This window comes from Atheta coriaria, unplaced genomic scaffold (genome assembly GCF_025399875.1).
Source record: "Atheta coriaria isolate IRGN ID8LTWV9N9 unplaced genomic scaffold, Caltech_Dcor_3.1 hic_scaffold_9_pilon, whole genome shotgun sequence".
NCBI classification, from domain to species: domain Eukaryota; kingdom Metazoa; phylum Arthropoda; class Insecta; order Coleoptera; family Staphylinidae; genus Dalotia; species Dalotia coriaria.
In genome coordinates this window covers 5,767,785-5,784,524 of record NW_027045451.1, presented here as the reverse complement: position 1 = coordinate 5,784,524, position 16,740 = coordinate 5,767,785, and the positions used below count along the sequence as shown (strand labels likewise).

At 31.9% G+C, this 16,740-nt stretch overlaps 1 protein-coding gene across 1 annotated transcript; it reads left to right on the top strand.

The window, feature by feature from the left end:
* The first annotated feature begins 8,900 nt into the window (after positions 1-8,900).
* LOC135798581 (uncharacterized) lies at positions 8,901-16,005 on the top strand. Its single transcript, XM_065311451.1, has 3 exons — positions 8,901-9,293; positions 14,703-14,987; positions 15,048-16,005. The coding sequence occupies exons 1-3, from the start codon at positions 9,110-9,112 to the stop codon at positions 15,449-15,451; spliced, it is 873 nt and encodes a 290-aa protein (XP_065167523.1). The 5' UTR covers positions 8,901-9,109; the 3' UTR covers positions 15,452-16,005.
* The last annotated feature ends 735 nt before the right edge of the window (positions 16,006-16,740 follow it).

The window sequence follows — 16,740 nt, the reverse complement described above, 5'->3', positions numbered from 1 at the left end:
GTATTATTATTAAATTGTGTGTATAAATGTTTAATAAATAATACCGCAAAACTTGTTAAAATGTAGTATTACGTTTAGTTGCATAATTGTACATTTAGTGTACTCTAAGTTGCCTACGATAAACATGCGATTATTATGAAACTCGTGATGAAACTCGTTAAAGACGACACAAAATTGTATTCTCGTGAAAGGAAAATGGTTACATTGAAAAAAATTCTATGAGCATTTTTCCTAGATTTATGGCCCAGCCATAATGTTTGATTAAATCCAGTGACGTGCGAATTGAGAAATTTAATTCTATTCACCACCGAAGGCTTATGCCTACATTAGTGGCTTAACTAAGAATGTATGCAATGTTGCATATATACAATGTCTGCATGCTATCCAATTCAGAAAATTGAAGTAGTTACTTTATATTTGTATACAAACTAAAATATATGAATAATAATAAAATAAGAACATTTAAGAAGAATATAATACACAAAAGGAGAAATAATAAAGTAAATAAGCAGTAAGTCTATAAGTCTTATAAGTTTAACAATTAAAACAATAAAATCATCTTTTATAGTTTTTATTTTTAACAAATAACTTGTCGCATGACGGTCAACGGTCACGATCGTAATTTTGGTTACTGGGTCAATAAAATAACCACAAGCACGAGCCGGCGTCTGGTCAATGGTAACTTCTTCGGCGGAGTGTCGTTAAAGTCACCAAACTACCAAACCGGCCACACCGCCAAACCGCGCTCTGAGAGTCAAGAACGTGCGTGCACTCAACTTCCCTCATTTTTTTTGTCAACATACACGCAACACGAAGAGCAAACTAAAAATCATCCTCATTAATCAATTAAAACATAATTTCTCTTATATTTTAAAAACTATATATTTAATCGTATCAATATCACGTACAAGTATTTATTAATACTGGCACATGTCTAAAGATTACAGATGAAAAAATCGTAGGTATGCTAATTTATTGGTTTCAAAATTATAGCCAAAAATCTATAGTAAGAACTGATAATTTAACGAATTTAATTGGTGTTAAATCCAGATCAACAACCGGACTAATGGTCGATAAAAACAGGTTGGTTCGTGCTTCATTAATTAGAGGATATAAAAGTACGCATAAATGTTTACCAACGAGAAGAAACTCAAATATTTTAATTTCTTTTTGTATAAAAAATAACAAAAAAAATGATAATATACACAGCAAACACAAAAAATTATTTTAAAATAAAATAATCAAAAAATTATTAGAAATTAATTTTTTCACGCATTGTCGAGCTTTCAAATTAACGCACAATGCGTAAACTCATATAATTTTATTATTTCTGAATGAGGTGAGAAAGTCCCAAAAATTATTATAATACACCTACAGAAACGCGTGTAAAATATGTAAGTAGGTATTATGACGAACAACGCATAACCTACAAACTATCGGTATAAAAATCGTAACAAAATATCATCTACGCAGTATTTACACTGGAAGCCAATTTGGCGCCTTTCACACGATTTACTTTTACCGCTATTGTTTGCAAAAGTCAAGCGAAGCGCACGTCCCAAACGGAAACGTGAAACGCATGGTCCAACTGCCCACGATATTCCTAAGTATGGATGACTTTGATGACTTAAGTCGGTTGTTAGTTATTTAGTTATTTAGTTATTATAGACGGTAACTTCCAACTGACACGCCATGACGCCTGACTTAAGTATTTATTGAATATAAGTCAACAATACTACGAATATAATTATTATTTATAAAACAGCTTGACAATAGGCTTGAATGTGGTGAATAAATTAGTCGCTAACGAAATGATGACACATTGACACCATCATTTAAGATGTGGTTTGAAAATATTCTCAAACTTGACCTAATAATCTAAGAATATTCTTTTGTTGTTTAATTTTAATATGAGTCATGTATCACATAGCAATAAAATGAGGTTTATGGGAAAACATTATTTTCTAAACTTAAAAAGGAAATGGGACTTAAATATAAGTCAAGGTTACATTAATAAATATTCATTTATTTGAACATGACTTAACTTGATGAGTATATTTTAGTGATTTAAGTTTAGTTGACTTAAGTCATTCAACCCATGTATTGAATTTATCCATAAAATTTGGAATTTAAGCACTAGTCAATTTTAGAATGACTTAAGTCACTTTGATTTTACTTACTTTACCAAAATTTAAATTTATTTGACTTAAGTGATTCAACTCATGTTAATTTTGCATGCGGAGAATTTTAAATAAGCAGTTTCGTAAAACGCCCACTAAACGAAAAAATAAGTTGACTTTTTAAGCGCGAGTCTCAATCGATCGATTAAAACGGTTCTTTGCAGGTTTCGTGCGTCGCGTTTCGTGTTTCGCCGAAAATATCTAGGTCACATTCGCGAATTGCATTCGGAAAACGGGCTACCATCTGATCCTGCAGCCTGCATTCTTAAGCCACATGCAGTCCAACCTGCACGATATTTATTAACAACCTGATTTTGGTTATTGGCTTAAAACTGGCTTGGTGAGACAATTTCATCGGCAACCAGTTTCTTTTATATATATTTTTTGTAATTGTAAAGAAAAATCTTTATTCTTACAATGTAAACACAAAAGCGTAATGCAACGGATTTTTTAACCTAGAAAAAATTAATTGCCTTAAGTTAAGTAATAACGTGCATAATAGGTGATGAATTATGTTTTAATATTGAACTGTGATCACATTATTAAGGTTATAAAATCTTCATTGTTATAAATTTGGGTAAATTAAAGTTACGTTAGTTACGTTATCCTAACCTACACCTGACCTCACTTTTATTTAAGATGATTTTATATGATTTAAGTCTATTTAATTATAGTATCTTTAGTTTAAAACGATTTTTATTCCCAAGTTCTAATAACTTAATGATTTTTTATTTAATATTGGCCCACGTTCAAAATTTAAGTCACGTTAGCTCAACTTAAGTCTACTAAACTCAATACAAATTTTATTGAAGCTTACATTCCAGTTAAATCAGGCGAAACGAGATTAAAGAAAATGAAAGAAGATAAAAAAAAAACTTAAAAAAAGTTTGATTCAATTATTGAGGTTAGGATTAGCTTACATATCAATTTTAACTAGTATTACTATAAAATATAATAGAGGCATTTGGTTAAGGTTATATTTTGAGTAGGTAGGCAACACAATGTACAAATATTTGCATTTTGCATGAAAATTTAAAAAAAAAAGATTAAAGTATTAAGGTTGAGAATAATTTACTTATCAATGATAATATGTAATACTAGAAAATATAATAAAAGCATTTTGGTTAAATTTACCTATTGAGTAAGCTAGGCAACACAATATACAAATATTTATCTGTTATTTCTATTGTTCGAATTTTTTCCTCTTTGCAACGTTGATATTTGCATTCTGCATGGATGAGAACGTGATGCTTATCATAAGCACTCGACTGACACGGTCATGAAAAGCAATTGGAAAACCGAACGCCGTGAAAAACGTCAATGGCTTTTGACATAAAAGGCTACTATCTAAGCCTCCAAATGCTTCCACACTTTATCAACGGATCGTGACGATCAAATCAAATCACAAATCAAACAATTCTTTAAGTTTAACAAACCTCTGACATTACTCACAGATACTTAACGATAGCTACGTGTTGCTAATAGATGATATTAATCAATATATCCATTTACTGGACGTTGAGTTATTTTACTAATCACTACATTATTAGTCAAGAAAGTGTACTTAAATGTAAATAAACAAATAACCCATGAGTAAGTTAGTACTTAAAGTTTTAAGTTTTGGTATTTAATTGCAAATCTTTTAAATTTGAGGACACAGACATGCAATGAACTAAGAACGGCTCTGTTGGCGCAGACAGTGACATATTCACGCTCTGAAATCTTCGCTAAGTGAATTTGCGAGTTGTCCACTCGGAGAAAATCACGCGGACGTGGATATGGAGAAGTGAACAAGCAAAGAGTAAAGAAAATCAACAATCATGGAAGTATCGAGTATGTGAGACATTCAGTTGGTGAATTAGAAGAAAAATGTAAGTAAACTACTTACAATAACTACTTGAAGCAATTTGACTGAGTTACATGTAAGTTCAGTGAAGTTTATCGATAAAAAATCATTCATTTGTTTTGGTCAAACGAGAGTCAAAGATGAGTGAACAATTTTAACGAAATAGAACAAATAATAACAAAACAATTAAATAAAAACCATTTTAAAGATTTTTAGTTTTTTATTTTATCATAATAATGAATCTCTGTATTGTTTATTTATGTATATCCTTAATAAAAGTAATAATAAATTTTATCACAATAGAAATTGTCTTCAAATAACTTATCAAATGTTTACAGCCATCAACAAAGTGACACGTTCGTAAATTATGCGCAAAGGACATTGCTGAGAGTCAATTTAACTACTTCGCGCAGGCGCACACAAAACTAATAGACCTTAATCGCGCTAAACGCACATCGCATGACCTTTCTGTGTGTGTTCGTTTAGATTTGCATTTATTATCAACAAAACAACAAAAAACTAATAAAATCCACGCACGATTCATTGGTTATAAATTACTCTCGAATGACTTATGTGACTTATCCTCCAGTGCGTCGCCACGTTTCCCATACTGCATGTCTTGAGGGGAAAAGATAGATTTATACAACTGTACGACTTGAGTTATTAACTTTTTGAGATTTTTACGCTGGATTTAACATCATTGCTTGGTTTAAAGTTTCATTAGTTTTGTCCCATTGCTCTCAATCGCAATTACGAACTGCCGCTGCACATGCAAATGCATTGGTGCTGAAGGAAAGTTTTGATTAAAATAAATTATAATCGAGCGACGTACGCGACACGCTGGTGGAAGAAAAAATTGTAGGTACATTGCGGAGACACTAAGAATTCTTGTGAATTGCTTGAGGATGGTAAGGTGAATGAATGACTAATGAGATTGGATGTTCCTAGAAGTCGATTTCTGGTCCTACTTTTAGTGGTTTAAGGAATTTAATTAAATTATGAAAAATGCGAGAGGAAAAAATTGTGTCAATGTGTTCACCACTTTTGAAGCTCATCAATCATAGTTTAATCTGATAAAATTTTAATATTTTAACTAATTAATTGTGGTTGATATTATTTAAATTGATTTTTTTTTTGCTACATCAATCATTGTTATGAGTTAACCTATATTTTAAAATTTAAATTTTAAGTTATTTTGAATTAATAGCGATATTATTTGTAAAATTGTATAATTAACTGCTTTATTATTATTAAATATAATTATTTTACTTTTTTTGTTGTTGTAAATAATAATAATAGGTTTATTTGTTTAATAAATTAATTTGAACCATTATAACCTAAAAAAATGGAAGTTTGAAAGTATTCTTTGCTTCAAAACAAATTAACCAAAAAAAAAAAAAAAACAAACTAAACTATTCTATATAATTATTCTTATATTTATCTTTTTCTAGTTTAATTTTTCATTGCAACATCTTTTTCTATTAGTAACAGTCTTATTTTTTTTTCTGCTGCCGGATATAAAAGTTATAATTTTATCCGACATACAGCATTCGACATTCTTTCAATCTACATCTCTATACATCTCAATATTTACGATAACTATTCGATAAAATCTTAGATTCGCTGGTTTAAGTTCAACATATCAAGGCGCATACTCGAATTGTTCATACTTAGTAAGTGTGAAGTGTGCGCATTAGTCGGTATCTTTCATCTTCTGGGCACACGCACAGAAAACAGAAGTAAAAGTATACTACTTAATAAGCATGTGTGCGTCAAAAAAGAAAAAGTGTAAGCAATCAGTGACGACTTTTCTGTCATGATTAAATTAAGTCGCTTCGGTTGTTAAGCATGACATTTGATATTGAATTAATTTAAATTAGGTTTTAAATTGAAAACAAACTTAACCTAAAATATAAAAAGTGTAGTAGTAATTGTTTTTTTTATATTGAACTAAATCTTCGATCAGAATTTGCAAAATTTTGCAATTAAAGAAAAAATTACGAAAAAATGATTTAAAGTTAGCTGGTGTCTTACTTAAGTCATATTGACTTTACTTAGAATGCGAAACAAGGTATTTGATAGCAAATTAATTTAAATTGTGATTCAACTTGAAAATAAACTCAATCTAAAATTCAAATATGTAGTGATAACTTTATAATAACTTTTTTTACTTTGCCAAATAGTTTTCTATTAATATTTGCAAAATTTTACAAAAAATTAGTAAAAAATCAAAAAATATTTGTGTAAATTTACTAACGTCTTACTTAAGTCGCATTGACTTAACTTTGCACACACTTAAATAAGACAAGTCATGTGTAAATTACCTACTTACTTGTTTCTAATAATTTGCACATTATTTCACACATCATCGGATATTTTGTGCTATCTTGACACCAGAAATTAATTTATTAACTTTATTAACATTTCCAAACATATACGCACTCATTAACGATCACAACCATATATTACTAGTTAATAATTGTTGCTAGAATTGTTAAAATATGCTAAAATGTTAAAATAGCTTTTAATTTATAGAACGGACATGCACTTTCTGTTTAGTTTCTGGTGTTCGGTGTTTGCTTATTACACCTTATGCGCCTGGTTAATATTTGCAATTTCTATTGAAATCCACTCGAAACGGTTGCTGATTATATTTATTGTAAGCGCTAATTGAACGTGTGCACGTTTCGAGGATTCAGTCACAGTCAGTCGCTTCACCACTGACCCATTTGATATCGACTATTAAACATCAACGTCAACACTTTTAGTTGATTTTGCTAAATTTGCATTTTAGTGCAGCGGACGCGGAGACATCACAATTCGAAAATGTGGAAACACTCAAGCGGGGAATATATTCGGGCCGAGAATATCGTTTCAACAAATGTATAAAATTTAAGAAACAATTTACTTTAGTGCTCGTTAAACTTTGTTTTCAATAGTTCCCAATACCGAATACTGATAATGAAGTTGTAAAATTCTAATAGAGGTTATATTACCGGATGTTTCACATAAATAACTTTAAGAAGTAAAATTAGGTTTTCTTAAGAAAGTATTAAAGTATTAACCAAAACTAAATACATATGTTGTGATTTACTCTTCTTAGAAGAGTTTTAATGAAAAACTGCGTTGTAAAAGTTATTATTTAAAATATGCTGTTGATTTTAAATATTTATTGCTTCTTGTTTATATCTCATTATTTTCCATTGTGTTTATTATTCATAAATTCAATTGTTGTCTTGATTGTCGGACAAATTCCTTTTGCGCACGACGTAGGATGTTTTATGCATTGATATCTGCATAACTGGTTGCCGATATTCGTGTTGAAATCTGCTGCAAAGATGTGGTTAAAAATAGTAAAATAGAAAACGGAAAACGGAGACCTTACATGGTAAAACCGGGTAAAGTTCACAGTGCATCGTGTGCCGATGGTTTATGACCATCGTGGATGAAGACACAGAGTCCACGGAAGCCAAGAAGTCGAATAAGAATATGCGCTTTCGATTCTAGTCTAAATTTTACTGAATAGCTGAATTTCTTCTCTTCAATGATAAAATATTTGATGGAAATAAGAAACTGAATAAATGTACCAACTGTTGTCATAATGAACTATAATATTTCTATTCATAAATAAACAAACATTTAAAAAAAATTTGTTGTTTGTTTAAAAAAATCTATAAAATAATGGTTTTGTATTTTCGCTCGTTTTTGAACACCAACGTTGCTGAAACCAGTATTAAACATTTGTCTCTTTACGGTGCTTTACGGCCATCTTGTCGACCGCCATTGCAGCGTCCTAGAAAACGAAATTTACACATCCGAGGACCGCAAATCCTTCCTATACAAACCGCTACAGCAACATTTTCTCATTGTGAAAACTGTGAAACTATTTAAGTTATTATCTTAATCTCAACTCTCATGCAGTTTAAACCAGCCTCTCTGCTTGCAACTTTTAACTTGTTAACTTTTAAACTCCGCACATTTTGCGCCGGTTACTTTTTAACGAATTCCATCGTGAAGATGCCGCGCGACTTCCATTGTACATCTTCGAAAAGAATGTATTACAAGCTGCAAAAGTGTTCGATCATGTCGTCGAAGGAGACAATTTACTACTGGTTTGTTCACAGAGAATAATTGGCCTACAACGCGCACGAATACAAACCACTGAATATCATTCATAAGATTTTACGAAAAGCGCACGCAAAACATGAAAATCGCATGAGAAAGTTGTCACCGCATCGTCTTCTAATGCATTATGCATTTCTTGTAAACTATTTATGTTATCAACGTGCCTAACTTCGGAAAATTCAAAGAATGAATTGATTTATATTATGTAAATCGCGAAAAACAAAATAAATACTTAGGCAACCCAATATGCAATCGTTTTGAACGATATTATAACAGAATTGAATGTTTGGAATGCTTGAATGACGATTGCGTGTCTCTTCACTTCATGCATCCCTGGACCGATGAATATCGACTATTGCTCGTCTCGCATTTCAACAGAGTCGCGGCGGCTGCTGTTCCATATTTTCTTGTAAGTGAACCAAGCGTTGCCTCCGCATACATAACATCACTTCATCTCTTACGCACTCATCTTAGTAGCCGTAGATCATATACAAATTAATATATTAAAATAAAATTTGATATTGATTGAAGATAGTGCATGTTTACCTCCAGTTTTTTACTTGTTATATTTGCGGTTCTGGTTTAAAGTCTAAGAGTAAATTAGTGAGTTCTTCTTTTTTGCACTTTCTGCCTCCTGCTCGCGCTTTCTTCCGCAACTCCTTCGCGTCTTCTTCGCGGTGGGCCGGCGCGCGCCAAAGCTTTTATAAAGTGCGACGTGCGCGATCCGCAACCTTCAGACGCGCGTTCAAGTTCAAGGCGAGCACACACGCTCCACACGCCGCTTTCTTCTCGTTCTTCACACACGTTGAGGAAGGAAGCGAACCAGTCTGATACGATTACCTAGTTTCGTTTCGTTTCGTTAAGTTACATCTGCAGAATCCAGCACGCGGATTGAAAACATCAGCGCGAGACAGGCGTAGTGTAGTGAAACTTAAAATTGACAGTATTTGAAATTACGATGCGGGAATTAGTTTTGGTCGCCGTCGTGTTCACGGCGTGTTTTGCTGCTGGTGGAAGCGCAGTGCAAGGACAGGAGATCCTTAGCTATTTGGAGGTGGTCAAATGCGCTGGGCAGATGGACATCGCGTGCTTTTTGGACAAATCTGAAGACATCGTTGTTGCCAAACATCAAAAATTCTTAAGTAAGTTAAAAATTATTTAGAAATAACTGTTTTGTTCGTTTATCACCTACTTCTTAACAATAGAGATATCTATTAGCATGAATTAAGTTCATCTTATGTAATTTGTCTTGTTTGTTAGTGAATTATGTCAATTACATTGTTAAAAATTGGTTTAGTAACGAAATTAATTTTCAACAAAAGATTTAACCTAGATTTATAATGAGATAAACGTTACATATTTCGTGGACGGCTATAATTAGGAGATTAATTTGCCAAGACAATGATTAATTGATTGAGATTTATATTGAAATGATGGGAACCAAATTAATTGTGGATTATACAATAATTTAATTGTTTATAATTTGATTTATGAAATTTTTGCATAGCGGTGTTACATTATTTATATTTTCTTATTTAAAAAATATTTTTGTGCGCAAAATGCTCCAAAGCTTTGCAAAAAGTCGTAGTAAAATATAATTGATAATACAAATTTAATAATTAAACAATTATTAATTAATTGTATGTATTTAGGAGTTCTAAAATTAATTAAATTCTTACTTTTGGCCAAATGCGTAAGCAAAGAAAGTTTTAAACCATTCACCTAATTTTATTTATGCTTAATTGTTTATTTCTGAAGAAACTTCCTTCATGCTTCAAATCACTAAAACTATAATCAAACTCAGATTAATCGAGAATTGTAACAAATATAACAAAAACTGAACTTAATTAAGTGCTTACCTAAAAAGTTCCATTTTGTAGGTTAACATCTAATAACAAAATCGCGTGTTAACAAGAATTTAAAAATATTCAAATTATTAACATAACCAAAACTATATTTGATGTGCATAATTATGAATATTGAACATTTAAATCGGTCACACTGACCACACACCAGCAACACACAAACATCTTCACTAATTTGGTTAATTAATTATTCACAGTGCATTCCAATAAAATTTTAGGTTACTTTTTAATAAATGGCCTTGAACTAAATATTTCTTAAAAATCATCTAAATCTTAAATTTATCAATGTCTATTTACACAGAAGATAGATTTAGGCTTTTGATAAAACAAATTTCCTAAGATTTAATTAATACTTACATATTTAAGTATGGATTAGGAATCAGGAATAAAAATCAGAAACAGCTATGTGTGTCCTATTCAGATTCTTTAAATATGCAAATGAGTTGTGGAAACATAATTACCAAAAGGAACAAAATTAATGATCACTTGTCTACTGATGTGCTATTAACATCACTTCCAACACCACGTAAAAACAAAATTGTTTGGTTTGAGATATGACCTGCTACTGATGAATAATCACCGTCAATCGCATCAAAACATTCAATTAAGTAATTTTCAAGCTAGTCAAGCAAATAATATAAGAAAAAATTAAATATTTCTTCATAATTTCTTACTTTTTGATGTTTGTATCAGTGCAAATTTGCTAAAAATAAATAAAAATGATTGATACATTTTTAATTTGAGTTTTAGACACTCCTCACTTGATTTAATAACATATTTTACGACACATTTCTTTCCTCGGCACTCTTTCTTTTCCGCACCAACACGTGCTTACGCAGAGCGTTCCAGTTTATTGATTATCATCATCATCGATCAAAGTGCGTGGTCAGTGATCAACGAACATTCTCGAAGTCGAGCATATAATTAACATTCATTGAAAAACGTGTTCAAGTCCAACTTCTGTATACTCATCGGATAAAATTATAATTTCGTCCAGTAAAAAACCGCATCGGGTAATTTCGGTGTACGAAGAGGAGAGTTTTGGGTTTGTCATCAATAATCTCTTAAAAAGATGCGTGCTGGGCAGTAGGTCAAGTGTCCCCAGAGGCAAATTGATACGTAGCGTGTTTTTTACGTATTTTTTATTCTTTTAATTCCGACGTTTATCAATACGGACTTGCGGCTTGAGTTAAAATCTACTTAAAATGTATGCGCGCCTTTAAAAGTTTTTGAGTTCTTGTTTCCTTAAACGCAAGTGCCGCATGGCTTTGATCTTGACCGCAAACCGTGGCGATGAAGCAACATTTAGTAACGCATAAAACGCATGAACACAAGCTAGTGAATAATTTATACATTTAGATGCGAGTTAAGTAAACATGCGAATAAATAAGGAAAATGTTGGCTTTTGTTTATTTGTCTATTTGTCCTCATGCCCTATTGTTAGAAATGCTTCGCACTGCCGACTGCATTTGTTTTACTTAGCTGGAATGAGTTATTATGCACTTATTTGTACTGCGCATGCGCGTACAACTTAGCACGCGCTCAATCGCGGCTCCAAATTTACTTTAAACGCGTAGTTAGGTGTGTCAAACGTTCAAAAATCAAAAATCAAAGATTGAGTGCAAATATTTTAAAAGTTATTCAATTACAGTTAAATTTAAAATAGAAATAAAACATAACGGTTATTTATTCGTTTAATTTTAGACACATATTTAGATTTACGATATTAAATGTCCATCGATTAGTTTAAGTTCTAAAATTTATTGCTTTTCATTTTAATGTGTCAAATATTAACTTTGAGGCATTAAGATTATTTTACACTGACATAACCTCAACGGTAAATACTGCTCATGTGATAATTAATAAAAGAAAGTTAAATTAATTTTACCATGTCGTTAGTAAAGTTATGAGGTTATGTTTGGTTATGTTAATAAAACACTGCAAAAAATGCATTGGCATGCAAATTATCTTAGAAATGTGTGAGTAAACTAATAAAATTAGTCAGGCCACTTATGATGAAACATAAATGGCAGGAAAACTCAACTTTGTTAGTTTAATCTTAAATTCAAGAATCTTGCACATTGCCAATTGTGGGTTAAGTTGGTTGCGTCAATATGCACTTCCATAAACATAAGTATGTTATGACTAAAGTGACTTATGTGACTTACCTATCCTGAAACTAATTAGCATAAATAAATAAATATCTATTTGTACTTGAACTTGATAATAATTCAAATTAGAATTCAAACTTTACATAACATAGTTTAACTTTTAACGTTTAACTAAAAATTGCAAAAATGAATTCGAATAGCATGATTATAACATAACAGTTAATCGGAGACGTCGCAGAGGAATGACGCGCTTTGCAAACACAAGGAGTCGATGAACATATGAACACATTGACGAGAGGAAGGCATATCTTATGCTTGTTAGGAAGAAGTTGTAACTTTTTAATAAACAGTAACATATGCTGCCATCGTCGCCATCAGCACACAGCAGCGCCTTAGGTGTTGGGTTTAAGATTATTTCCAGTCGAAGTCTTCTTATGTCGTCCTAGTGAGTGTGTAAAACGTGACCGTCTAACTGTTTTTGGTAATAATTCTTCCTCTACTACAGCCAATTTACAAAAATGTATACCGTCGTAACGAAGTGAACGAAACAAATGTAATTATTCTATTTGGCACGCAAAGAAAACGAAAAGTAACTAAGAAACAAGGGAAATAAACAAATATAAATTAATATAATATGTACATAGATAACTATAAAGATTTAAATTTAAATTTTTATTTTAAAAGAGTTAGACGTACATTATTGCCAGATGTTATGCAACCAATTCATTACGTGTTGTTAAAATTTTTTGGTGTTTTCAATTGAGGTTAGCTCTAACAAATTGTAATCTATTGGTAAATACTCTCCTGTACAGAGAAGAAAGAAGAAAGATCATGTGTTGATGTGTGTGAAATTGCAGCGCCAGATGACGCTAATTTGCATATCGACGCATCTTAGCATCTCTAAACAGTCCGATCGTTTATACGAGTATTTTCCGCAAGGACCAGAAGTTCAATCGTTTGTTTGCCTAACCATCTCACGCCGTTGGGCTAAATACTCGTTGTTTGCAAACGCTCGTCGAACGGTGCCTAATGAACACGATCGCGAGCAAATTTATCGCTGACATGCGACACGATTAGCTTCCACTGTGATATCAACAACATGGCGGTGCATGCGCCATATATCACCGTCTTATCTATGCAACCATACATACACATACTAATACCTAATACTGGAATTTAACCTAAATGTACCTGCGTAAAATTTATTAATTTAAGTAATAAAAAGTGTTATGTTTAGTTAAGTCGAGTTTCTTTCCTTTCTTTTTTTGTGTTTCGTATATTTGATTCACACGTGAAAGCAGACGGCATTCTTCGACAGATAATCGTTCTTACCTGACGCGCGCAGTGTTGACCTCAAATTTCACTGCGCGTTGCCCATTCATCGGCTTGTACAGTGCACCGCTACAATTTACAAGACGGTATTGTTTCATTCCGAAGATAAAAATGATATGCAGCAGTAAAGTGTGGTGCTAATACTCGACGAAACTCACGACATGAGAAATATTACAGAAAATTTTGGGTTTTTGGGAGTTTAGATCAGTTATAATTTGTGAGAACCATAAAAATCTTTGTTAGATCACAGTATGTGTTTTTCTATAACAGTTTCTGCGTGTTTGATTAAGGAAAGACTAGTTTTAAGAGGATGTGAGGGTGTTTATTAAGTTTATTAACTGGATCACTGTGCGTGGTGGCTATACATTATTAGATAATGAAATGTTTGATGGATTTATCTTCAATCTGATCTGATGAAGTTGCAAATCATGTAGTGCGCATGCGTAGTAGTTCAAATCATGACATGCATGATTACGAGTAAAATTGACAATTGATAACTTCATATTAATGTGTTTCTAAGTAGTATATTTTGTTTTATAACCTAAAAAACTAATCTTAATGTTATAGTCTGTTTTCTGTTTTATTTTTGTTGTACTTTTGATTTTTACACACAATGCGAGTCGAATCAGATGAAATACTACTTACATCCTGTTGTGGAACACACACAGCAGCCGCTCGCATAATTCGTTTAATAACCGTGATTGCTGTTCGCTAATAAAAATCTGTTAACCGTAAATCTAAAGTTACACTCATAGACTTAGCAGCAATCAACTTAAGTCATTTGCGAACTGACTAAGCTCAGTTTTAAAAGTATGAGTGAAAAGAAAAGAAAAGAAAAAAGGTAGTGGGTACTTGTCCTCGCACCGCCTCACACCTGTTGTCTTTAATTAATTGCCCACGAGGCATTAAACTTTATTTGCAACTCTATTTAAATTATCGTCCGCATCAAACATCTTCTTGGGAAGCTGATAATAATAATAATTTATTATGTTCGTTGAATTTTCACCGTTTTGTTACACATGACAAATATCATAATTAATTTATATCTTGTTTATTTTGTTAATAAAAATTTTCTATTTTTTACATTTTACTAGTAAGTTATTGCTAATTTTGCAGTTTCCAAAAAGCTGCTAACAATAAAATAATTTAAACGTTTGCAACTAGCACAATATGCGCAAATAATTAACCTTGTTAATAATAATTGCTAAATTTCACAAAATTAATTATGTTTATTAATTGACAGTTGAAGCAGACAACGCCGCATTGATGACCGGAAGAAAATCTGACTCTGGAGAAACGCCGTCAGCTTTGATGGAGACTATCTCCTCTATGATATCGGAGATTTCTGATATTTTCTTCAAACACGGCATTGCTGGTTTCTTCCGGGATGGAAAAGACGAAAAATCTGAAAGTGAAGATCCCACAGAAGTTGCCGCTGATGATAATGAAGAAGAAGACGATGAAGAAGATTCAGCTGTTACAGAAACTAAAAAGGAAGCTGACAAAAGCAGATCTTTGAAGAAAGGAGGTTAGTTTTCTTAAAACTATTACATAACCAATAATAATTACTAAAATATGATATTTTTAGCTTCCGAAGCCCGTGGAAAGAAGAAGAAGGAAAAGAAGAAGAAGATCAAGGCCATTATCAAGTTGCTCATCCTTGGCATTGTTGTTTATGGCAAAGTTACACTCCTGTTGAAAATCTTAGCCGCTCATCTTCAATTCAAATTCCTTGCCATTGCTGCCGCTGGTCTCCTCATCAACGCAGCGCGTTTCTATCTCGACCTGAAGAAGGGTCATCATCCACAAAAAGTAATTTATTACGAACACGCTCAACATCAACACCATTACGAAAATGAAGATGAGGGCTATCATCATGGCGGTGGTTACTGGGGACGTGCCTATGATGAAGAAGAGAAAACCGGCAGTGCTCAAGATGTTGCCTATCGTAAGCAGAAGCCTGAAAACCAAGAATCACAGAGCTGGTTCTAATTTCTCAACAAAACCTGTTCACATCTTCTCTAAGAGAAGAAGACTTAGACTTTTGTTGGTATTTCGAGGGTTGCCAGTTACGCTTGGACCTGATTAACAAACAAAACTTACACTTACAATACAACGAAGATGAGTACCAAGTAATAAGCGATCTAGTCCTTTAATTATTGTTTAATTAATTATCGATTTAATGTGTTTATAAATGAATAGAAACGAAAATTGCAAATTTGCGAATGGTGGAGACAAAATGGCGCTGACAATTAAAGGATTAGGTTTATACGTACAGCAGATTTACTGCTGAAGCAATATTTATTTAATTATACGTTTTGTAATTAGTATTTATTTTTCTACTTGAAGACACGAACAACGAAACAAATCTTGGTGGATTTTCTGATTTTATATCTTATAAATTGTATTCGTGACATTGTTATGACATCGATATACGTATTTATTTTATTTAAGTGCTGATATTTATTTTATACTAATAATATTTATTTATTTATTAATATATAAATTATTTGCAATAAATGAATTTTATTACATCTTGATCAAAAGAGGTTATGTATTATTTTTTAATCTAGGTTATGTGTTCGAACGTCATCGGGTAAAATATTTGACTTTGAAGTATTTTAACAACTAATCACGTCATCGTTGCACCAAAACTGTCTATACCCTTATTGAATATTAATGCTTAGAGTTCCCGAATTCATTCATGAGAATTTCGGCCATGTTGGTAGCGTGTGAAGCCATTTTGAATTCAAAAAGCAATCCATCACATCAAGTTTACTGTTTTTTAGAATTCCTGCAATATAAATGCATAGCAAAACTTTGATACGCAGAGAAATGAAATAATTGATGATCACACACATTTTGGTGCGTCGTCCATATGTCATGAATACTTAAACATGGCGCCATTAAAATAATACCGATGAATTTTTAAGTATGTATTTATTACAACTAAACTAACTTAATATTCAACACTATACTATTTTTATAACTATTTTTAGTAATAATTTGATAGCAATTTGTTGTTAATTTATTGTTTATAATAATTGTCAGCCAAATAAAAGAAAAAAACAATGAAAATATGTGTATAAGGCAAAGAATACAATGTCGATAGCGGCATCTACAAAGGAAAGTATTAGTAGTATTTTTTATGGGATCTTATCAACAATTAATAAACAATAAATGTTTTACTCGTGATTTATAATATAATTTCATGCATGTGTGAATCATTGAGAGAGGAAGTTGCGATCGTTACCAATTTACTGTTAGCTTATGTAGACGAT

Coding starts and splice junctions, on each gene's coding strand:
- LOC135798581 (XM_065311451.1), top strand. CDS start 9,110: ATGCGGGAATTAGTTTTGGTCGCCGTCGTGTTCACGGCGTGTTTTGCT. Junction 9,294..14,702: donor CAAACATCAAAAATTCTTAA/GTAAGTTAAAAA, acceptor ATTAATTGACAG/TTGAAGCAGACAACGCCGCA. Junction 14,988..15,047: donor CAGATCTTTGAAGAAAGGAG/GTTAGTTTTCTT, acceptor TGATATTTTTAG/CTTCCGAAGCCCGTGGAAAG.